Source organism: Neopelma chrysocephalum, unplaced genomic scaffold (assembly GCF_003984885.1).
Source record: "Neopelma chrysocephalum unplaced genomic scaffold, ASM398488v2 Primary Assembly neopelma1_59, whole genome shotgun sequence".
NCBI classification, from domain to species: domain Eukaryota; kingdom Metazoa; phylum Chordata; class Aves; order Passeriformes; family Pipridae; genus Neopelma; species Neopelma chrysocephalum.
In genome coordinates this window covers 16,201,024-16,225,962 of record NW_020897714.1, presented here as the reverse complement: position 1 = coordinate 16,225,962, position 24,939 = coordinate 16,201,024, and the positions used below count along the sequence as shown (strand labels likewise).

General features: G+C 43.3%; 1 protein-coding gene across 1 annotated transcript in view; it reads left to right on the top strand.

Annotated features, from left to right (window-relative positions):
• Positions 1 to 19,656, top strand: part of PLBD1 (phospholipase B domain containing 1) — a 37,373-nt gene extending 17,717 nt beyond the window's left edge. The window contains exons 5-11 of the mRNA XM_027680069.1: positions 3,469 to 3,633; positions 4,791 to 4,935; positions 11,525 to 11,725; positions 11,837 to 11,977; positions 15,886 to 16,071; positions 17,742 to 17,848; positions 19,406 to 19,656. Coding sequence (XP_027535870.1) covers positions 3,469 to 3,633; positions 4,791 to 4,935; positions 11,525 to 11,725; positions 11,837 to 11,977; positions 15,886 to 16,071; positions 17,742 to 17,848; positions 19,406 to 19,573 — 1,113 coding nt within the window. The 3' untranslated portion in view covers positions 19,574 to 19,656. The remainder of the gene's footprint in view (positions 1 to 3,468; positions 3,634 to 4,790; positions 4,936 to 11,524; positions 11,726 to 11,836; positions 11,978 to 15,885; positions 16,072 to 17,741; positions 17,849 to 19,405) is intronic.
• Positions 19,657 to 24,939: the final 5,283 nt, after the last annotated feature.

The following is a 24,939-nucleotide window of genomic DNA, read 5'->3' as shown; positions in this document are numbered from 1 at the left end:
ATCATACATGGACAAAGTGCTCTCCTGAACACTGAGAAGTTGGTTGGTTGACAAGGATAGACTAAAAGAGATAAAGGGGATGAAGTAAAGGAACTGTGTTTACAAGGCCTGTGGATTTCAACACTGAGCACAGTTGTATAAAATTGTTTCCTTTTCAGGAGCATAGAAACAAGCTGTTTCAATAGCTAATCTACTTTTAATTCTACACATTTCATGCTTTCAGTTTTCTCATCAGCATTACACATAACCTTTTCAAACTTGTAAGAAGTTGAGTTTTACATTTGGTGTAAATTTGGTGATTAGTTGATGTGCACTTACTGAGGAAGACAATTGAAAGGTCTGACTTTCTGTTGTCTGGTATAATGCATGGTAGTTTGAAAGTATGCCAAATCCACAGTGCTTAAATGAGAGTTGGATTATGTGCACAAGTCACTCTGAAATGTTCAATTTTTCTGCTGTCCCCTAAACTTCAGGTTTACTTCACTTGAATATTGTAGAGCCATTGTGTCTGCCACATATAAGTGAGCCTTACTGCAAAAAGAACATTTGATTTGGACTCTGAACAGTTTGATAGTAGTACTAGTACATAATTTTTTTATTATTATTTATGAAGCAAATGTTTTGTAGCGTACAGTTCTAAACTTTGTTTTGAATTGCGTGAAGTCTGTTTTCCTGCTGGGCTGTTTTAGGTAAGTGCTTCCATTAAGACCTGCAGGAAGAAAATGTATATTGTAAACTTCTGTATTTTGAATTTGATACTTGCAGGTATCATTAAGAGTGATGTCAAAATCTGAATATATTTTCATGTTAAAATGTGACATTATTCTAGCTGGTTTAGCAACATTTTATATCCAGTAAACAAACCCAGCCCTTTTGTTAAGACAATTTCTGAAGGAGGGGCACTCAAAGAACATTACACCTTTTCATCTGCCTAATGCTTTACCAACGCTGTGATTAATCTTGGGCTTGTCTATGCAGGGATATTACTCTTGAATAAGGAGGTGTCAGAGTTTTAAATACTACAATGACTCCAGGACAGCTCTCTATTTGCACTTCTTTATTTTGTATTGAGGGTGCTCATGCTTGGAGAAGTTACTGGAAAATAATGGTTACAGGTGTCTATTTTAATGTCTCATATAGACAAGCCTTTAAGGCTGGTTCTGTCCTGTCTGCCCCTTATATGTTTATTTCTCCCTGCTGCTTATGTAACTGGAACTCAAATTGATTTTTTTTTTTTGTTTGTCTGTTTTGCCATTCAGGACATTACCTAGAGGAGCCACACATTCTAGCAAAGGGACTCTCTCTTGTGGCTGTACCACCTCTCCATGTCAATTTAGCTCATTCATTCCCTGTTCTTCAGGATGTAAACCATGTATACAAGGAGTTTTCCTGATATTGCTGTGTGAGACAGGAGAAGGTGATTACAAAAGATTGTAATATGTCATCTATTATGCACTTGTTATGATGCAAAGGTTTTTAGGTCTAATTATTGCTAATGGACACTGATTAACTCCTCATAGAGAATTCTTCTTATATCCTGGAAATCAGCTGTAATTTTTCCAAAACTGGGGCTCTTGGCCTTAAGGCAGAAGCCTCAGACCACTCCTGACATTCCTAGATTTGGCCTGCATTGCAGATGCCCGTGTCTTCTGTTTCAATGCATTGTTTTACTGAGACTCCAGAGAAGCTCTGTGCTTGTGTGATTTTGCTGAGCATCAGACAGTCTTAGACACAAAGTCTGGTTTATTCAAGGAGAGTGATGAATTCTTGGAAATAAACTGTAACAAAATTTGCTTGCCCCTCAAAAGGGAAATGAAACCAACCCCAGTGGGTGCTTAACAACCTAGATCCTCATTTGCTTCTCTGATATTTTGGCTGGCTTTGGCAGCTGGCAGCCTAATCTCACCCAGTGGAGCCCTAGGAATTTGCATAACCTGTACTTTGTTTGAGCGGGTCCTTCCTCCTGTTTTCTGACTACTTTTCTGTGCTTGTTGCTATGAAAGCATTCTTACTTGGCACTTTTGTTCTAAGTTGAATGGACTTCCTGATAGTTTAAAAAATTTTGACTTGAAGTGACTGTAAGAAAGTGCAGAAATGTGAAACTTAAGACATATACAGGCAATTCTGACTGATGCTGCAGCAGGATCAATGTAGCTACTTGTAGATGTTGCAATGAAGGCAGGTTTTATGAAGGAGAATATGGAGTTGGTAGCAAATGGATGTCAAGTATAATTAAAATGTCTTGGGGCTGGCTGAGCATTCTCATATGTAATCCTGTTTACTCCCTTCCTGGTATTGTACAGTAATGCCTATGTGAATCAGAGATTGGAAAGCAGCTTCTCCTTATTGTGTGGTGGGCTCACAGAGCTTTCAGTGCAGCTGGATGGGGAAAAATTGTGCTGAAACGCTGCCAAGTCTCTCTGTATGGATTCCAATGAGATAAAGTTGTTGGGACTGATTTGTAAATGATTCATACTTCTGAGTTGCTTAAAACTATGTAAAGATGTCTCTTGATGTTGCTTCCTGTTTAGATCCTTACAGCAAAAACATGATGAACTAAAGCAATGTAACATAGATGAAAATTTGCTTTGGATTTCTTCCTCAAACTATAGCTGCTGTTGGGGTCTTCTGCCATTAATGATTTTACTTGTGAGAATGGCGTATTTCTCTCACTTGTCTTGGTAAGCACTGTGGGAAGTTTTAATTCCTTCCCCTGGGATATATGGACTGACATTATTTCTGGTTTTCCTGTTGGTTATTCTGTCTGCCAAAACAGCAGATGAATAACACAGAATTCAGCCCTCTGAATAAAAAGTAAATGGATTTAGTACTGTTTATTTTTTGTGTCCTTGTCTCCCCTTTTTGGGGTTTGTAGAGAGGTCAGCTATGTGGTCTAATAACACTGATTTATATTCCAAGCAATGTGTTTCTTTGCTATATGATTATGTGCCATTCTTAAATAACTATTCACAGCTCTATAGTGATGTGTGTTCTGACTTCTTTTCCTTAAGCTTTGCTTAAACTAAAAGCATGGTGGGAGCAAGAACAGGAAAGATTTAGAAAATGGTATTTGAAGGCTGAGGCTAAACCACTGTTAAGCTCTTTTTTTTAAGGGGCGAACTAAGAGGAGGTTCTGAAGAGCATGTTACATAACCAGCTGTGTGTGGTTAACCCTGTTAACTCTGGCTAGCTCCAACCATAAGGAGTTTTCAAAAGCTCATAGCCTTTTGCGTGACTTTCCTTCTTCAGCTACTTCTGACTTGATTGGTATTGCTAACGGGTCTTGTTTCCCTCATTTGCTTCTTCCTCCTCAGTCCTAAGGATGTCTTAAATTGCAGTGTTTATAAAAATCTGAGAATTCCCAGGAGTGTTTGTTAGTGTAAGAAAAGTTCTAACAAGGGAGACTGTCTTGATGCTTCTCTGTCTCAAGGTGTTTTTTGTGGTCTCTCCTTTTCTCCTTTTCCTCAGCCACTGAGCAACTTTGATGTCCAGTTTCTGAATGCAGTTGGAGACCTGTTGGACCTTATTCCTGCATTATTTGAGTATTCTGCACGGGATGGACAATGCAATGTGGAGCCAGGAGGCCATGGGAGATACCAGTGGGATATGGGGCACTGCTCTGCACTGATCAAGGTGAACACCCAGAACTTTATCTCCAGTGACTGTGTTGATTTGCAGTGTCACGAGTCTACGTTTCTGGAGTCTTTCCTGTTTATGTTGCATGTGCATAAAGCTACTTCTGTTGATGATTAAGGTGTATTTATGCAGTTACAACTTGTGCCTCCATAGGATTTTGAGTCCAGTTTTTTTCACTTGTGTTCAAGGATAGGGAAAAGACCAAACCAAACCGAAACCACAGAGATGGACAGTGAAAAGCTACTAGAATTACTAGGGAATGAGGAACTACCACAAAGAGGAGACTGGAAGACAGTAACTTGTTTCACCTAGCCAAGTGAAGTCTGAAAGAAGGGGTATTGTGAATGACTACAAATACATTGGGCAAAGAAGCAGGGAGAAAGGGAAAAGGATTGCATAAACTAAAGGACAGCGCTAACATAAAAATAAATGTGTGAAAGTGGCTGCTGTTTTCTGTTGATAGAGATACTCTGGAATGGCTTTCCAATGCGAGTAATGATAGAAACCCCCCCACATTTTTAAGATAAGTGTCTGCTACATCATGGTGGCAATTACATTTTTCAGTTAAAATTATCAAGGATTTAATTAGCATATGGAGACTCCATGTATTGCAGAGCAACAATATTCACCTTAAATTGTAAAACATTCATTCAAGCATTTGCCTGCAGCAAGAGGTTTCTGACCTAACAACAAATCTTAGAACCAGGGAAATATTTTGAAAAGACGTATTATAAATATATATATTTACCTTTTCAAATTGAATTTACTTGCATTTGCTTCTGTACTTTAAGGCAAATCAGAGTTATTCTCACAGAAACAGCATGTTTTAAGTTAGCGCTGGATATGCTTGCAAAGATCCAATCTGAATGTGCAAATACAAGTATTCAAAATGAAACTGGGGAAAAAAAACATTCCATGTGATGCAGGTGTCCCAAGTAACTCTAAACTATTTTATTTTGAGAACAACACACAGGCAAGAATTGTTTCTGGGCTTTTCAGAAATTCGTTAACTACACAGTTAAAAGCACAGGAATCTGCTCTTTCTTCAATAATGCAATTAATCTAACTACTTAAAACAAGTTGTTCTCCCAGTTTCTATCAAGTGAAAAAAAGGCAGAATATAGTGGGGTCATCCTTCTGCTTATGTTTTTCAGGTTCTACCTGGATATGAGAATATATATTTTGCCCATTCCAGCTGGTTTACGTATGCGGCCACACTGAGAATATATAAGCACTGGAACTTCAATATAGTTGATCCATACACTAGCACCAGCCGTGTCTCATTCAGCAGTTACCCAGGTAAAGTCAAGAAAACCAAAGCAATGTAGCTATTCAGTATGGCATGGACCACCTTGCTGTCTTGTCTGTGAAAAGAATGATACCTCAACAAGCACTGGCTTCAATCTACCTTAAAACCTCTAGCCACCTAGAGGACAAAATGCCATCTTCAGTTTTCTGGCTTGAATGTGATGTTGTCGTTGGCTTTTGTTGTTGATTAATCACTTGCAGTGCTCTAAATAGTACTAGTTAAATATTTTACCTCTGGCACAAACATGCTGCTTTGGATTCTGCTTGTGTAGTCTGCAGTCATCTCAACTGTTGAACTCCTCACCTTGCCTGTAGCATTCACATGTTTGGTATTAACAGTTTTGAACACTTCTGTTTACCACTGTGACACGACTCGTGCTGTAATGGGATTATTAGCGAGTATCAAACACTAGCTGTTTGAAATTGTATTGCCTTCTTTGATGTTGGGTTAACAAACCTTCAGTTGTTTTGTTGTTGGCTTGGTTTTTTTTTCTTTTCCACCCACATCTTCCTCTTCCAGCTCCTCTAGAAGCTGTTGCAGAGGGCAGTATTTTTTTATGCTTTTTTCATGTGTTACTAATATAGTCACCATAATATTTAAAATCTCCTTTGGTAAGATTAGGCCAAATGTTAGAAATTGCCAGCATTTAATGTTTCAGTGGTAAAATACGTACTCTTGCTAGAATAGCACGAGAAATGTGAACGTGAAAAACCAAAGTGTGTCTATGACTCCCTCTTAGAGTTAGCATTGCTTAAGTTTTTCAAAGTGAAATTTCAAATTAAAAAATACCCAAGCACTCGAGAGTCTTCATAAACCTTTTTAAGTGACATGTGTGCCACAGGAGACTATCTCATTCTGAGGAAATTTTGTTGGTTGATAATTTCAAAACGTTGAAATTACTTTGCCTTACTGCAAAGGGAAGGGTCTTTTGTGGGAGGGACTCCTGAGACTGTGACTGGGAAACTGTTTTGAAAAGCAATTGCGTTCATTTCACATTGAAAACAAGCCTTTTTCTGTGGGTTTCCGACCCTCCTCAGTGACCCTCAGGAATGCAATGTTTTCTGACAACTGAAATTTTTTTTCTTTGAGGAAGTAGTAGAGAGATTCTGGCAAATATCTAAGTGTGCAGCCTTCAAGAGCCTGGGTTATCTCTGATTGCCTTGGAGGAATTTCGCTTGCTCGTTGAAAAACATTTTGTAGAAAGCAAAGGTTTCTGTCTGAGCTTTGTTCATTACCTCAATGTTCATAAAGTTATTCTGGCTCTCAACAGAAGTACTGAGGATAGTACTGTCCCTGAGGAGAATGTGGCTCTCTTCAGCAACTGTTGGGTGCTGCATTGTGCTGCAGATTCAAAACCAGGAATCAGGATCAGCCATGCAGAGCATTTATTATTTTATTGTAGTGGATATCTGTGGTGATGTCTTTGGGTTGCTCCCTCTGTGGATTCTTTGTATAAAGTGAAATACAAATATCCGGTTTTCATGAGACCGAGAAAGCACACTGTATGGGAAAACCATACAAAGCTACTACTTCACTGAAATGATTGAGGTCTGTTCACTAGTGTACAAAATCCCAGTGTGCTTCCCTGAGACTGTTGAGATCTGCAAAGATGGCTTATTTTAAAGCTTGTTTTTGTAGACTCTGGCATAGCGATGTGGAAAGGTGTACTTCTACCAACAAAATTGACTGAGAATGATTGCAAGGTACAGTTCCCATGAAGTTTGAGAGACCTGTGGTATGCCAAGTGTGCTCCCTGGCCGCCTGATTACAGGGTGCTATCACTAGCACTGGACAAGCACGGTCCATTGACTGCAGCAAATTGCATTAGCTATGGGTGTATTCACAGACTTGCAGTTTGCCAGGGGATGAGTAAGCTCTAAAGCACTGGCCTAGTAATGCTCAAGGGACATCACGTAGGAAGGAGGGAACTGCCAAATTCCTCTGCTCCACGTTGAGATGATGTTTTCAGGACATCTGACTGTGGAATCTGCAGGTCCTGGCCATGGTTCAACTTGACAATTGTAACCTCCCTGCATGCAGGTTCCCACTCTTATTCTTTGTCCTTATAGACACTAAGGACCAGTAAGAAAGGCCAACCTAGGAATCTCTCCTGAATAGTAACCTAATCCTAATGAACACAGAAGTATTGAGTTTTGGAAGAAACAGCATTAAAAGACAGATGTCCTTCCTGGCTTCCAGTGACACTTAACTGAGTAATTTAAAGATTCCTGTAATCCAGTAGACTGTATATAGTCAGAGTCTTCTGCTGTCCCAAAGCTGTGTCAGAAAAACTTCAAGGAGTCATTTGGTTTTTAAGAAGGAATGTGCCAAATTCCTGATTTCTCCTGGGGTCATCGAGTAAAATTGTCCATGTTATTTGGCATTTTTTTTACTGAATTTCAAAAGACAGGCTACTAATCTGCAAAACTTAATATTTGTTGTGACTCAGTTTAGCGCTTCTGACACTACTGAGTAACCATGATGTGTGTCAGCATGTGCATTGTACAGCTAGAAGGCCTTGGGCTTCTTTGCTCCTGCTGTGACCAAGCAGGTAGGAGGACAGGCAGGGATTGCAGAGTCTTTCCCAGCTTCCCCAGCAGTTATCCACATTCCTGTCAGGATGTTCAAGTGTCCACTGTTAACTGCTTTCTCCCCTTCAGAGCAGCAGTAGTGCTGTAGAGGCACAGTTGAGTGGAATTTAACGGGAGTTGTAATCTGTTTTTGCAGAATTATTTCTTCACTTGCTGCTCATTTCCACACTAACCCACCCCAATCCTCACTTGAACTCTGCTCATAGTCTTAGCTTCTTCTTCTCTTGAAAGTATCTCTGTGCAGAGCTGCATGTATGACAGTTCTGTGAACCTTTGGAAAGGAGAAATGTTTCTGAGCTGAATGCTTGAGCACGCTTGACTTCAGTGTGTTCTTCAAGCTCTGGACATAAATGCTTCATGTGGCTGGTGAATCTATGCATAGCAGAGAGAACTTAAATTGTACATATTACTGTGGCTCACAAATGTTGAGGGAAGTTGTGCTCATTTGGGGGAGTAAGAAATGTGAGGATAGAGACAAGGTAGGTGCTAAATTTTGCACTACATATCTAGTAAAGATCAGAGAGAAAGCTGCATCTCTCTTCCTTCTGCCCCTCTCCTTTCCTCCCCCGTCACTTCTCTACACTGCCCCATTGAGGCATTCAAAGAAATGAGCCCAATTAACTGATAAAATTTAGAGTTTTCCTTAGATAGCTGGGAGGTTGCAGCTCCCAAAATTGCCATCCGTTTGAATAGAGCTCTTCTTGAACAGTAAGTTTTGAACTCCATTTAAGAAAGGGAATCTACCATTTGGACCCAAGCACTCTTTTTTGGGTAGTGCACTACCTTCTCTGGGCTAAACCACAGTCTTTTAAAGCATGTTACTCTGATTTTATCCATTTAAGCAAATCAATTGAGAAGAACTCTACTGCTACCTTTGCTTCTCTGGTCTGCTGTTGGGATCTTGCTTAGTTGAGGCAGGCTATGACGTGGGAATATGATGGCACAAGTTGTCTTATGAGTGGCTATACATGTGATGCTAAAAGAAGTAGTAGGTGTCCCTTGCTTTGAAGTAATCTGGTGTTAATGCAGGATCAGAAAGTGCAGCATTATCCTTCCTGCCAGCTGAAGCAAGACCTAGGAGGAACAGACCCCGGGAAGGCCAGTAGACATTGTTCTTAGGGGACCTGCTTGCTCATGAGATACCGCCAGACCATTTCTTGCTTCCTTGCTTCCTCCGACATCTGTTTAAAACCTGGACGGAAGCAAAGGATGTGTCTGAACTTAGGAGATGAGAGACCAGAGCTGTGGTACGGAATGTTCTGTTTCTTAGTGCCTGGGAGAGGTCTGCAAGGGAAGGAAGGCAGCTGATGGGTGTTCAGTCTTGAGAAGCAGCTGCAGATGGGATCAGGAAAGATAATCCAGAGAATATCTCTGCTTTTCTGTAGTCTGTTTATAGAGCATTGAGCATCTCAGTTGGGAGCTACTCCCATCCCTGTGAGATAGGCTTTGGCTTCCAGCCTGTAATGCTGGCCCTTTCTGTACTTGAATGAGCACAGTGACCTTCTAAAACACCAAAAAAGCTGATGCTGTCTGTTTCGGAAAGCAACAGCCTACCTCTTTAGGAGTAGTAGCTGCCAGAAATGTGTTACCACCCACATGTTCTTCAATGTGCTGCCTTTCTGGAGAACACTGTCACTCAGACTGCAAAAAATTACTTTGCTTGGCTGATTAATATTGACATGATGAATGAAACTCCAGACTCTGAAACCTTCAGTTTTCCAGTGATTGGAAACTGAATCTAAATGGTTCAGACCCAGAAGATGCAATCAGAAGTGTTTTTGCTTGTTTCTATGTAGGAAGAGTCAGGTTCATCAGAGGGAGGGGTAAAAAAAGAAAATAAATGCTTTGAGTGTTACTGACCAAAATGGGTATGGGTTTACAGAGATGGTTTTACAGAAAAGAAGAGATGAACTGCGCAGAGAGATAACACTTTCAATTACAACAGATTATCGTACATACTTAAAAATAGAAGAATTACACAAGAGGACATCAAATATGTCTATCTCTAGACTTCTCTGCCCAGGTTTTATTTTTGTGAATGTCTTTACTCTGGGTAAATCTGTTGTTGGTGTTTTAGCTTCCTTTGTTTCAAAGGTACCTAAATCAAAATGGTATATGCCATCTTGAAATAATTAGGCTAGCAATGGTGTATCATGGAGGGCATGTTGCGTTATAAAACATTGCAGGATAAAACTTGGTAAATACTAAGGCTCAGAAAGAAATCCCCTTGTTTTCAGCTTAGCTGAGCTTTGCAATTTATTTGAATTACAGAGTTCAACCTTCAGTTAATTCAACATCATTTCTTGTGTTGACACTTGTTTTGAGTCAAGTTTTTCTGTTTTATCTCAGCTGTTTATTGAAAATAAAGGATAAAAACTACATTTATTTTGAAATAGGGCACTTGGCATTATCACCCACATGAGAATTGGTGCTTAGTTCAAACCATAACTGCTTAAGAATTTCATTTCTTGTCTCCATTTGGGCAAGCACTTGACTTTTTATACAACAGTTTATCACTGGATATCCTGTCTTTGTATAAAATAGACTGGCAGATCCAGGTTTAGAGTGTTTCTCTTGTTACTTACTTGACAGAGATCTCTGCTGTTGATGTACATAATTTATTGATATTCTTTTTCTGTCTCCAAGAATAAAATACCAGCTGCTAGGGTGCTCTGCCTGTTCTATACTGACATATTTTTAGAGAACAGGTGACCATGAAGTATATTTTCATGGATCTGTTCTAATTTGAGTACTTCATACTTTAAAGAAATTGTGCTGAAATTGAGGTCTCAAACATTACTTTTGCTCGAATGAAGTCTGTCTTTAGATAAAGTCCAGGAATAGGAGGCAGAATGGAGTTGTCTTTCTTGCTGTCACAGGTTGGTGACCTTTGTTTTCCAGAGAGTATTAATAAAGCTTGCTGTAGAAAATATCATAGTGGAACTCAACTATTATGATGTTGTACAGAATTTTAGCATTTTATACTCTTTGAAGACTGATCCTATTAAAAATTTGTTAACAAGAGTCGAGGTTCTGGATGACTTCCCCATGAGGAGCTCAGTTAACAACTTTTATTCCCCAACCTGGCAGCCATGTATCTGCTGAGTAATCTCAAAGTCAAGTTATTTCTGCTTTACAAGTAGTCACCACGCTATCCAAGGCATTATACAAAGCTGACCTTTGCAGCTCTGAATGGCACCTCCTGGCGTGGGATCTGTAACTGGACCTAGTACTTCTGTTGGCATGTAACCTGGAAGGGAATCCTGCCCAAAGATCCATCACTGTGTTGACTTTGCAGAGCTCGTAGGCCGAAAAAAATCCAGTGACAATACGTCAGAAAGAGGAGTAGGAAGAGCTTTTTCTCATATACAGACTGGGGTTTATGATTTGAGATGCCCATTTCTTGGAGATGCTTTTAAGAATAGTTAAACTGGAACAGATTAAACTAGAAGGAAGATTTTTCTGCTTAGCTTGGTTTAATACAAAAGGGATTAATTTAAAGGGATTAATTCAAATAAATTTAATTTGTTTTTACAGAGTAAAAATGTAAAACTGAAACTGGTTGATGAAAATCTTTGCGGAGTTTGTACTTCGGTTGGGTTTTCACTGTTGAAATTTTTTTTTTAATTAATTTCTTTGTTAGAAACCAACACGCCCTAGGCATTTACAGTATGTAATCCTCAGCATAGAAATAAGACATAGCTTGACATATGGAGAAGCTTCCAAGCTTGGCATGCAAACATGAAGCAAATGCTCTAGACAAAGAATTAGGTGTGTTGAGACCATGACAATTTCTCATTTCAAACTGTGTTGACAGGTGGGCTTAAAGCTCTTTCAGAAGTTACCCCCTCATCTTTAATCTTTGTACTGTTTGATTTCAAACACACATGCATTGACTTTTCATGTCCTCTTGGCTTGTCTCTGTTTTCTTCTATGAGTATATCAAAGGTTCCCAAAGATAAAAAATTTTCTGTTGTTGCTGTTTAAGGCTTTTTGGAGTCCCTGGATGACTTTTACATACTAGGCAGCGGCTTGGTAATGTTGCAGACTACCAACAGTGTGTTCAACCAAACTCTCATTAAGCAAGTGGTGCCTGAATCCCTGTTGGCTTGGCAGAGAGTCCGCATTGCGAACATGATGGCAAATGATGGCAAAACTTGGGCAGAAACCTTCTCCAGGTGCAACTCTGGTAAGTACATTTTTATATGAATCTTGAGGGAAACGAATGTGTTCGCTGTACCTGTTATACCCTTTTCTTTCCCCTGGCAGGACATGTAACTCTCTCTGCTTTCATACCCAGGGACCTACAACAATCAGTACATGGTGCTAGACCTGAAGAAGGTCAAGCTGCAGAGGAGCCTTGATGATGGTGCATTGTACATTGTTGAGCAGATCCCAACCCTTGTGGAGTATTCTGATCAAACAAATGTTCTCCGGAAAGGTAATAGCTCCTATAGTAGTTACTGGCTTAGGAAAACCATCTCTTTGTGTCAACTGATGGAGGATTGTGTTTTGTAACTGGGAAGGGTTTATTGCACACTAGTCCTGAGTTTAAGAAAGTTTTTTGTGTGAACAACCCTCAGAAGGCTTTGTGTGAGCAACCCTCTGTTGCTGGGTCTGTTGCCTTGTATTCATTTATCTGTTACGCTGTGGCAGAAATGGGGTGAGCATCTGTGTTTCTCAGAAGCAGAGGAGGGAAAAATAGACTTTGTCTCCTTTCTTGCTTGCCTCCTTACCTTTTTTCTGGTATTATTTTTCCCTGAGACCCATGAGGAAAAGTATGAGGTCTATTTGAAGCAGTACTAAGTAACTGTTATGCTGTGGGCTACTCAAAATTTTTGAGTGGGTCATCCTGAAAGAAGATGACCTTTTGAATAGGATAGAGTTCTATGTTTATATTCACCTCCTGAACTTTTCTGGAGGTCTGCTTTCTGATAAATATTTGCTCTTTAAAGGATGCTTTAATTCCGTAGCAAGACTAGCAACAACTTGATGGAAAACAAAAATCTAGGTGAAGCAAAACACCCACTGTCTGGTTTAATTCACAAGTGTTTATTAGACACTTTTATCAGCGACCAAAAGCCTGAGCCTTAAGTGCATGTCTGGTGCTCTGTGCTCCCTCCTCTAATCACATGCTGAGGGGGTGAATAGATGAATTGCTTATCCTCAAAATGACTGGAAATGTATTTATTTTAGCAGCTGGGGTTGTTTCCCTTTGACACTTTTTATTTGCGTCTAGTTCCTTGGGAAGTTCTGGCTTATTCTAAGCATTGCCACATTGTCATTATTGTTTTATGTTTCTTATTGATAATCTGGAAAGATCTCATGTCTCTCCCTTGTGCATCTCTGGCTCTTTTGGCTTCCTTTGCCTTGGGCTTCTTGGTGAGCGTGGTGCAGACAAACAAGCTGATAGAGACCCTTTAGCTCTGGCACTTGAAACATTGCAATTACATCACAGTAGTGCTGTACCTGTGCAGAGAGGCCAGGCTTACCAGGTACCCTGAGCTCCTTTTCAGCAATGATTTGAGAGCTGCTGTGTGGCATTCCCTGTAGGACTGAGCCCAACTTCAGGGCTTGGGCACACGGTGACCACTTCTTCCCTCAGAGATCTTGTGGCTGCTCTGTTCTTGAAGGTGTCATTTGAGATTACATATTACTTCACGTTTACAGTGTGTTTTTTCCCGGATATCTAAATGCACCTTGTGTGTATTGGATAACACAGCAGTTGGTCTCTGGGAGTTTAACCATTAAAAGGACAGGGTGGGCTAAGCACTGCCAAAGTGCTGCCTTGGACACCTCAGCTGCTGTAAGCCAACACTGCTCCTGTAAGCAGCAGGAGCTACTCCATGCCATGCAGGACACCAGACAAGTCCTGTCGAGGCCCCAGCCCTGTTCCCAGGTGCTTGGAGCAGCCCAGGTGAAGGAGGTTTACCTTTCTCAAGAGCAATGCTGGTTTAAAGTGGTTATAGAGTGGCTGATCCCGGCACACTCCATCATTGCCTTGTAGCTGGTGTCCAGAGATAATGCCCTTTTGACACTAGCTTGGTCAGAGTGAGTTTGCCACCAGCACTGGCTTTTTAAGTCTCTTTCAAGCATAAACCTAGAAACAACAGGGAATGAGAATTGAAATCTCAGGTGAACAAAGGCTGGTATTGCTGTAGTAAGCCTTGTGCTGAGGAAAAAGGAAGCAGGTTTGAAAATTGAAAGATTATTTTCTTTATGGCTTCTCTCAGCTTGTTTTGTAGGCCAGTGCAGGTGAGTTCTCAAAACCAGGCATTTCTTATGTTGCCCTTTTCAGGCAAAGACGTCCAGGTGCTTTCTGTACGTTGACAAAGAAAAGTCAATCCTTTAGAGGAGGTGGGGGAGGGCAGCACTGTCCTCCAGTGAAGGAATAGGTCACAGGACTGGGCTGCAGTTCATGTTTCTTGATGATGGATGAGTTCATCTCATGAATGAGATACTGATTTCAATATCGAAGGCAACATACCAGAGCAGAACCTGGGATCTCAGTGTCTTCCACCATATGTGCAATATTCTTATTGCTCTACTTCTTGGTGTTGCTGAGACCTTTTGCTCTTAATGGGCAGAGAAGGAAGGCATTTTGATTCAGGGAATTTTTGCTGCCTTCATGCCATCCCTGTCTTCCCCCTTTTAGTCTTACATTCTCTCTGACTTGTTTTTTTTGTCACTGTGCACCCTGCCAGGTTTCACTGGCTTATGGCAGCCTTCGGGTAAAGGCTGGCTTAGGCTGGCTGCTGCATTGGATTTGCAGTCTTGCAAGAGCCTGAGACACAGAAGAGCTCTTGCTGGAGGAGAACTTCAATAGCTTCCTCTGTTTTAGCAATTTTGACAAAACTTTTCCAGGTTCATGTGAGACAATAGCACCTTTTTGAATCACAGCTAAACCCTACTGGTTTGGAAGCTGATGTATCCGTATCCTCTGGCTTGCGTCATTAGAGACTGGCAAGTGTGCTTATTTCTGCAGCACACCTGTATTACAACACAGCCTGTACACAACCTGTTTTCTTCAGGTTGGCTCTAGGTCACATAAGCAGATGCCAGTAGACAGGGTATTCCTGTCTTCCCTATCCTAGGCAGGACCCAAGCTGGTAAGGCCTCCACTCAGGCAGTGTTCTAGTGCTTATGCTGTCTGTGTATCTGTTCTTCAGGAAATTTGGTTTGTATCTGTGTGCATGGCTCCCAGTGAGTTCCAGTTGATTTTCTTGAGCATCTTACAGCCAGACTCCTTGTGTTGTGCTGGGCTAATGTTAATACATGGAGTACTGCATTTACCAGTGCCTAGATGGTAAATCTCTAAGCCAAATCCTGGTGTATGTGATTTGAGAAGGAACAACAGTGCTCTGAAGAGAACCTGCAAGTGTACTGCTCTTGGGACTAGCTCATGTTATATACTCCCTGCTTAAAAACTCCTTGGTGCCTGCCTTTGAAAAAAAAAGTAAAAGAATTAAATGTTAAGGTATAGGTATCTATTCTTATTTATCCCAGGACTTCCTGGACCCAGATTCTGACCTGGATGGTCTCCTGGCTCTTTACAAGCGCTTCTGCTTTCTACAGTAGACTTGCTTCAGGCAGTTTAATGTTGCCTACCTAAAACTCTTCTCTGGAGTTCTGCCTGGCATCCTTTGCTCTTCAGAGTTAACAAAACTGCAGGATTCATACTTGCTTTGGGAAAAGTTAGAGCAGGGCTCTGCTCTGCTAATCAATCACTTCCTAACCCTCAAAGGCAGCTATTGGCAAGTGTGCAGCAATCCTCCCATCTTTCCTCATCACTGTGTACAACTACCACTGCACAAAGCATGCGTGTGCTGGCCTGGCTCCTGTTCACCCCGTGTAGCTCTTGTGGTCTGTGTGTTTGTGCGTGATCCATCCCTGCCATCTCAGCATGGTGTAGTGTTCTGCCCCGGTGAGATAGGAAGGGAGCAAAAAACGGGAGGTTTTTTTCAAGCCTCTCACTGTGAAGTTTGGTGGAGGTAAGTGATCTTGCACTCCTCTGAGGCTGAGCAGAGAAACCTCTGCAGGAGGGCTGTGGCCGTGCTGTGTGTTCACCTCAGGCTCCTGCAAGTCTGATCTCAGCTGTTTTGCAGGATGAGTCCTCAGGGTGGATGTCTGGGGGCGGGTTGCCTGGGTACAGTCTCCAGTGGTGTTATACTGGGAGTCAACCCCGGTCATGCCAGTGTTGCCTTATTGTGTTCAAACCAGTTTGCAGTGTTGTTCCTTGGCATGCTGTTAAGGCAATGCAACATGGAAAATTGTTTATTTTCCTTTCTGACATGAGCAAGAGCATCCAGCTTTTCTAAGTGATTAACAGATTGGGTTTGTCTTTGGCAGGTTACTGGCCTTCATACAATATCCCTTTCCATGAAAAGATTTACAATCTCAGCGGGTATGCGTCTTATGTTGTCAAGTACGGCATGGATTTCTCCTATGAGCTTGCTCCAAGAGCAAAAATCTTCCGTCGAGACCAGGGCAAGGTGACTGACTTGGAAAGCATGAAGTACATCATGAGATACAACAGTAAGACACGTATTTATGTACTGCAGACCTGATCTTAATAAGCACTGTTCCTTTATTTCTTGGATTATAGTGGGAAGCTGCAGCCTCACATACAGATCAGTTATATTACCCTAAATGCAGAGTACAGTCAAAGCAAATAGATAACACAAACTTACTGTTGAGGTAGGAAAGCAGGCTAAAATCAGGAACAAGGGCCCTTAGGCTTGCTGTTTGACTTTTCCAGAGTGCTTCTGACACTCCAAAAGACATTGTGGACTGCTATTACCTAATACATCTACAACCTGTCAATCTTGAGAGCCTTAAACCCTGAGCAACAGTTAGGTGAGATCAGACCAGAGAATGTAGCGTAAAACTTCAGGTCTTTTTTCCGTGTTCAGGCAAATGATCTTTGGCAGGTGTCCTGGTTTCAGCTGCAATAGAGATAATTTTCTTAGTTGTTAGTACAGTGCTGTGTTTTGGATTAAGTATGAGAATAATGTTGATAGTTTAAGCATTACTTAACACACTAATGTTTTAGTTGTTGATAAGTCAAAGACTTTTCATTTTCCCGTGCCAGCGAGCGGTGCACAAGAAGCTGGGAGGGAGCCAGGACATCTGACCCGAAGTGGCCAAAAGGATATTCCATACCATTCCATAGTATAAAATGTCATGCTCAGTGTATGAACTGAGGGGAATTGGCTGGAAAGGGCTGATTGCTGCTCAGCAGGTGGTGAGCAACTGGATTGTGCATCACTTGTTTCTCTTTGGTTTTATTACTTTCTCCCTCCCTCTCTGTCCCTTTTCATTATTATAATTATTGTTTTATTATTGACTTTATTTCAGTTATTAAACTATTTGTATCTCAACTCATGGGTTTTCCTTTTTCTGATTCTCCTTCTGGTCCCATGGAGGGTGTTGGGTGGAAGTGGGAGAGCAGCTGTGTGGTATTTAGTTGCCAGCTGGGATTAAGCCAGAACAGTAGGTAATGGTCTGCTGTTTTTTTTTCCTGACAATGTTCTCTTTAACTGGATTAAAACCAGCTCAATTAACTTCTAGTTTAGCCCATATCAAAGTACAGATAGCTGTAGATGCTATATTTTTATTCCCAATTATAGGGAGCTCGCTGATTACTGGGCTTGAGGTTTGAGAGGCCTCTCCCAGGGTTGGGTGTCGTTGTTACTTTTTGGGCTGTGAGTAGCAGCATGCTCATAGACCTTGAGGTTTGTCCACCTTCCCCTCCTTGTTTGCAGCTACTGCAGTGGGTATTTGAAGGTTTTGCTCCTTACCACTAACTTTAGTCCAGAACAGGAACACAAAGGCTCTCATTTCTTCATTTCCCCACCCACCCACCCACCACTTCCCCTTCTCTTCTGCTTTTCTCTCTTGACAAAGTTTCTATAAGCTTTCATCATGTGGAATTCCATCATGTGTAATTGCAGATATGTGTGGTTAGAGGTTGGCAGTGGTGCCCCTGGGATGCAGAAATAGCTGTATGGCCTTGGATTAGGAGTTTGTCTACTTAATGTCTTGTCTTGAGCACTGACTTCTAGCTGGTACCGGGGGAGGAGCACGAGAGCAGTTCGATAGAGTGCAGCTTTTAGAGGCTCCATTACTTTGCATCGGCTTTTTGTGAGGGGGCTAACTTGTTTTCTTTTCTTCTTTGCTTGCCTCCCCACCACATTTCGCTCCAGACTACCAGCGTGATCCTTATGCTGAACATAATCCTTGCAACACCATTTGCTGCCGGGAAGACTTGAATCCTTCTTTACCAGTGCCTGCAGGCTGCTATGACTCCAAGGTAAATTATCTCAATTTTAACATCAGCTGAATGTTTGCTGCAGCCTGTTCATGCTCCTGTCAGACCTGTAGTAGGTTTCCCTGGACTAGGGCAGGCAGGGCCAGGCATGTCTGCTCCCTCTTTTCATGCTGTCCCAGTGCTTGGGCAGATCCTCAGATGGGAATTCTGTGCAGAGTCCTATTTCCTATCCCTGACATCAGTCCTGGCACAGTGGTAGAGGATAACAGGGGAAGGTGTATGAAACAACTATGTCCATGGGAACCTGTGGTGTTTGGGGGTTAAACCCCAAAGCCTTACAGCAGTAGGAGCCTAAAATAATGCTGAAATGAGTCTTCACCTCACTCAGGGAAGGTGACTACTGTACAGACTCAGCCTCCTGTTCACTGGGACTGCGTGGGTGCCTCTCCAGACCCCAAAGGAATGTGTTTTCAGTCTCAGTTTAGCTTTATCTTTACAACAGGCTTGCTAGTGAGCCACCCTGCTCCGGAGCTCCACCTCTCTGAAAAACTGCTTTCTGAAAAGTTTGGGGAATATGACTTTGCATTTTAAAGGGATGTGGGAAAATCCTTAGACTCACTGTCCTGCAGAAAGCAGCATTTATTTTAGGCAGGTTATGTGGTATTTTCACTGTCAAGGGCAAGGCCTGAGTAAGCAGCTGTCCAGCCCTGGTGTGCTGGGAAGTTGTTCAGTGTTTTATCCTGTGGCATGCAGCCTGCTGTGTTCCTGGATTACGAGTTTGTTTGCTAGGATGGGACCTGTGAAGGCTGTTTTGGTAGTGCCAGTGCTATGTGTCCAACTTGCACAAGCCTGGCCAGCTGTCTGTTGCAGTGGCCAGTGGGAGGCTCCCCAAGCTGGTTAATACAAGAAGAATGCAGAAAATGGCTGTGTAGAGGTGTCTGGTAAGGGAGTGGGTCAGTGAACGCTGGTTGTGGTGCCTTACCCAGCATGGTTAGGCTAGGGGAATGGGCTGGGCTAGGGGTGGACAGGGGGACCTAAGACGGGCATTGAGAGAAGCAGTCCAGAGCAGAGGTGAGACCTGTTTAGTTAGAAACCCTACAGGCAATTTTAGTGTCAGAGTTTGGGAAGATGGAGCAAGCTGGGAACCTCTTAGGAGATAGTGAAGGAACAGGGTGGAGTCTGGGCAGAAATATTAACTCTGTGCTGCCTTTCTCCATTCCTGAATTACCCCAACATGCCCCAGGGAACGGCCCAAGTGTTTAACATGCAGTAGAGCTCAGGTCAGAACAGTGGTCTGCCTGCTGAAGCCTCAGCTCTTTTGGAGACAAACAGATCCAGGGAGGAGTGTCCTGAGGGCAGTGCAGGGGCTGGAGGGCAAGTGTGGGCTTGTGCTTTGCTGCTGCCCTTCAGTGCTGGCTGCTGCTGGTTGAAGATGCCTCTGTGCAGGGGAGAAATGCTGCCTGATCAATGTGCATTTCCCCTGCTCACTTCTTTCACTTCACTGTTACCAAATCTCCCAGAGCTGTTCCTGCTGTCCGGGATGGGGATGTGTCACACACCATGCAGTCCTTTTGCCCTGAATCCTGTCCTTTGTTACAGGTGTCAGATTTCCGCCTGGCATCAGCGTTCACAGCCTCTGCCATCAATGGCCCTCCAGTGCAGGGAGGGCTTCCTGTCTTCACCTGGAGACGGTTTAACCGCACGCGGCACCAGGGCCTGCCGGAATCATACAACTTTGATTTTGTCACCATGAGGCCGATCCTGTAAAACCAGCATCAATATCCTCAAATGGATTTTTTTTAATGAAAATTTTATTTCCTGTGTGTAATAAATCGACCTGGATGTCCACATGCCTGTGCCTTACCTGCTTTCCCCTGTCCTGCCTGCTAGGCACTTGGTACTGACATTGGCTGCTTCAGTGCAGTCCAGTGCATGTTCCTTTCTTCTCAGCTATTTGGACGGCCCTTCCTTTGGCTAGGATTGATGGGAAACAGGTAGCACAGCTTTCTGTTGATCTGAGCCATCATCAGCTGTTCCCAGAGCTGGAGTAAAGAGCAGTGCCACCAGTGAGAGTGATCTGTCTCTAGCAGCAACATGGGACCTGTCTTCAGGGCTGGCCTGAGCCAGGTGGCTGCTGTGGGCTATGGTGGCCTTATATCAGCATTAGTTTGATGTCTGCCTTTTGTCTGAGCAGTGCCTGCAATGTGTGCTGCAAGGTTTTGCTTCCCATCCAGGAATGTCGCTAGTGGAGAGAGTCAAGGCTGTGTTCCCCATGGCAGGTTGGTCTGTTATCTACAGGACGTGGCTTTCAGTGGTGTTGGCAAGGTTTTCTTTGTCTGGCCAAAGCAGCTTGCACTGATCAGTCTGCCAGAGGGGGTGAAGGGCAAGCAGCCTGATGCTTTTGGAAACATGCCCCTGCCCACAGCTGCAGCATAACAGCAGGGACAGAACTGTGGTGCAATGGATCTCCTGCAATGGATTCTTTTTGCAATGGATTGGCCTATGCAGTTGGTGACATCTTTACCTGCTCTCTCAGCTGTGGCAGTGGAATGTGACAGTGAGATGGATGTGAGAGCCAGGGCTGGACGCATTACTCTTAGTTACTTGTGTTTATGCTGAGGAGTCGAGTCACTGGGCTGTTTTGTGCTACATGTTATATGTGTAATTAAGTAAAACAAAATAAACTGCTCTTTCCACATGTCCTTGATGGTCCAAGCTAAACAGTACACAGCACTGCCCTATATTATGAAGGTGAAGAAGGATGAGCAGTGTGAGGTTTTAATCAAGTCCCTGGAGTTTAGCTTGTGTGATGGGGAAGGGAGTGAGTTACTGCAACATGGGTGAGGTTCTACTCTAAATATCCGGTTGTCACAGTAGGGCTGATTTCTGCCAAGGAAAGAGGGAGACCAGAAGTTACAGCAAAGCTATTGTTAAGGATGAAAAATCCATGCAGGGACTGAAATGGTTTGTTTGCTGAGGTAGAAGGAGGTAGATGTGAAAGGCTGGAGAGAGCATCTTTGCATGTGCAGGGTTAGGGGAGCACTGTTTAAAATGACTAACTGCTGAAGTACTCACCACAGAGCTGTTTTTTGCTTTTCAATACAGTCCTTTGTTTGGTAAAATTTACTGAGCCAAATGACTCAGCTCTGGTACCTACACAGATGCAGTGTAGGCATTGGTGTCTGTGCCAGTTGCAGCTGTGCCTGTGCTAGAGGAGGATGAATGTGTGATGTTTGCTTGATGCCCAGGTGCTCTCCACCTGCATATATGGGGAGGAGTCTGCCATGGTCACAGAGTTTTAGACACAGCACCCCCTCCTTACTCCTACCTGAGTCAGTGAAGGTGCCTTGCTTGCCCACAGCTGGGACTGCAGGGACCTTGGCCTCTGTGTGAGCCCTTGCTCCGGGTGCCTCATCCCTGCCCGAACCTCTCTGTGCAGAGACCTCCTTCCTGTGGTGGTGGAGCCACTGGCACAGATTGGATTGAACAGGCTGTAAGAGGCATTAAGGAGCACACTTAAAAGATGGAGTGGAGCTGGGTCATGAAGAGCAGCGCAGGGATCTGAGCTGCCAGCAGGCAGAAGACCAAGAATCAGCTGCTTGTTTGAAACTAGAAGCACAGGGGGGCTGGAGGATGGCTTGACTTCCCTGTCACTCCTAGAAAACGCAGAAACATTGCAGGTTGTATTTACTGCTTTTTCACACAATCTTATATGAAAATGCTAATGGAGGAGTATTGTTGAAGTTGGTTCCCAGGGACCAGGAAGTTGCCAATTGATTTGTGTTGAACAGTGTTCTTGATCCAGGGCACACCTAGATGCTTTCCCCTGCAGGGAGTGGATGTGCCCATGACATGCCAAATATGCACGGAAATGGGAGCTCTGAGTTTCTTCCACCTGGTGTTCTACCCTGAGGCAGGAGCTGCTTTGTGCTCCAACCCAGAGTTGTGGGAAAACAGCTTACTTTTAAGAGTAGTTTTCTATGAGTAGATAGTTACATCAATGGGACCTTATGAGCCTTAGGACTTCATTTCATGTGACTGTGATTATTTTTTTTTGCCTTTGATGATTGTGCTGTTAAAGGCCACTGCATTCCTCTTACTGTGCTTCCTTTGTTGGCAGGGCAGCCCAGGTTGATCTGCCAGCCATGACCACAGCAGCTGGGTCGAGCTCCACTTCCCTGTGCAGCTGCACCAGTGACCAGAGGAGAAGGCTTTGAGTAGGGCTCACGCGGCCCTGCAGGGGCAAGAGGACTGACAGCATAAGTCTCAGGCAGCTGCATAAAGTTTAAATGTCTCTTTGAGTATCTTATTCCCTTCTGCAGATCCCACTTAGAAAAATCTGGAAGTAGGGGGCAACTTCTGCCACAAATCCTCCACTTAGAAGACACCTTTCCCCCTTTTTTTTTTCTAAGTCCTGTAGTTTCTGTCTCCTAATAAACTTCAGGTTTTCAGGCTTGGCTGGAGAGACACTTGGTAGGGAGATGGAATTAGGAGGTCGTTGTGATAAATTTCTCTTGCAATAAGGAAAAGAAACCTGCTGTTCTGTTACTAGGCAATGCCTACAGAGGAAATGACTGCGCCAAGCAGGACCACCAAAATTGCCACATGTAATGCAGGCTTTCACTTCCTTTGCCATTCCCCTTTTCTGAAGTCCAGTAGCAAACTCACCTCTCTTGGTTGTATTGGTCATACCCTACACAGCCTTAGCTGTGACAGGGGCCACAGTGTGTCACAGCACCCTCTGCCCTGCAGCAGGAGACACCTGTGCAAGGTCTAACCAGTGCCTGCCTTAGTTTAACAAGATTACAATTTAGAAATTAAGAAATTTCAGGTGGAAGTGTGGAAAAGGAAAAGAAACAGCTTTTTATTAAAAAATCTGAATAAACAAAAAATGGTGCAATCAAAAACATTCAGAAGAAACAAAACAAAGTCCCAATTCCCCAGGTGGGGGAGGAACAAACCCGCAGCACCCCGGGGAAGGGAGGAAGGCAGGACTGTCCCAGCAGTTCAGCAGCTGCTCGCAGCCATGTGTGCTGGCAGCCAGCACTGAAAAAAAAGTCCTTTTTCCCACAGGCAGTCCGAAGGCAGAATACCTCGCTCTGAGATGGGTTGGTCTCTCTCTCTCTCGGTTGTTCTCTGCAAGGTGTCCCGTGGGGAAAAATATTCCTCTCAGGAAAAGGAGGCGGCCGAAACTGGGCTCCGTGCTCTGTTCGGTCCGAGGACCGAACCCCAACCCCCCCAACCACAGACTCCCAGCCGTCCCCAACCGCGTTTCCCAGAGCGCTCGTCCTCCCCCGCTCCCGCACTGCCCAGCACGTGCGGCTTCGCTCTGTTCCGCCCTCCCCATCCCAGAAGAAACGGATTGGGGGGGCGAGGGGGACGGACATGGGGAAAAAATTACAACTCTTTTCAAACCTATGACACTGCCCAGACCAGGTTCCACAGCACTTCCTGGGAGAAACCAACAGCATTCCTTTGTCAGTGTCCTGGTGCTGTGCTGCTGGGTCAGATTACTTCTCAGCCTGCTCCTGGGTTTTTTTTCAGTTTCCTTAGGAGTGTCGGTGGTGTGCAGAGGTGCACTTTGCTGTTTGTACATTCTGCTCTGAGGCTGTAACACCTTTCCAGACCTGCCAAAGCCACCCTGCAGCTAAACAGTGAGTGCTCTGCATGTTCACTTACTCACTTTGCTTTATTCCAGCACAAACTGCAATTACAGCAGTGCTTGAGCAGAGTGGTTACACTGTATTTGATGCTAAAACTCATGTTCTAAACTATGTGCAGTAGGTATACTCTTAGTCTAAATAGGCAGTTTGAGAAACTCAGGACTTTGAAGTGGGATTGTGCTGAGGCATCACTTCACAGTAGTCCATTATCTTCTGCTCAGTGACTTGAAGCAAATTTTAGTAAGTGCAAGGAAACTAATTATTACCATCACAAATTAACTATATGCTCTTGAAGTACAGGGTCAGCACTAACTCAGGGTAGGCATGTCTGTAACTCCAAGTTCTAAGTACTTTGAGTTCTCTACAATTTGGGGTCCAAGAAGCAGCTTTTCCCAGACTGCCATCTAGTCCAGCAGCTTATTGGTCCCAACTGAGTTGAACAACATGGCGCCATTCCTGGCTTCTACCCTTGAAGCAGTAGAGTGGGGAGCAGAGACTTGATCCCTGCACTGAAACACCCTTTTCATTTACCCCTTATTTCATTACTCTTGACCACAATTAGTTCTGTGCACAACAGCTGCCCCCCGGCTTGACAACCAGGGCCAGTTGAGTGTGCTGGGACCACTGCTGCGGGCTCAAGGCACTAATGCTGAAGGTGCTGTAAAAAACCAAAGTCATATCCAGTACTTTGGTCAAAGCCCCTTGCTAAGAGTGACTATTTTTTCAGAGATCAAACCCGGCACCTTGGAGGAAAATTGTTTTTGAAGTAGCACTAGCAGTTGGGTTTCCATTCCTGTATCTCTCTGGGGCAACTCTGGGGAACAGGTTACTTGATTTTGTCTGTCCAAGCTTTGCAGAAGTGCATGCAAGGTGGCTTTCCAGAAGTTACAGCACTGCTTTTGTTTCTTGCTTCTGTGAGGGCAGCACCATGCAGTTGCTTCCCTGGGAATGACAAAGAGCCAAACTATTGTGGCTCAGTATTACTTACGCAAGGTGGCTTAAGAGGAGCCACCTCTTAAGAGGTGAAGAGGAAGAGCAGGCTTTGGGCTCTTTTTTGAGAGTGTTGTCTCTGGAGGTGTTAGGAACTAAGCACAGATGACTCAAAATGTTAAAAACCCAAAAGTTTATTTCAAAGTATAAATTTCAGGCTTGTCAGACAAAACTCCACTAGAATTAATACAGACACACTAATCTACAGTATGGGGAGAGCTGGCAACTGCTCAGTCTAAATTGGACATTAAATCAGTTTTTTTGTATTTACAAGTCCAGCTGCAAAACAGAACAAGAAATCAGATGTGGAGTTTCCCAACAAAGGATTTTGCATGTTTGACTCCCAATAGTCAATAAATTACTAAAGCTGAAGAGGACTCCCCAAACAGCTACTACCCAGTTATCTTATTTACAGCTACAACTCATTAAGACAGCACTTCAAATATATATATATATATATATGTATATATATATGCATGT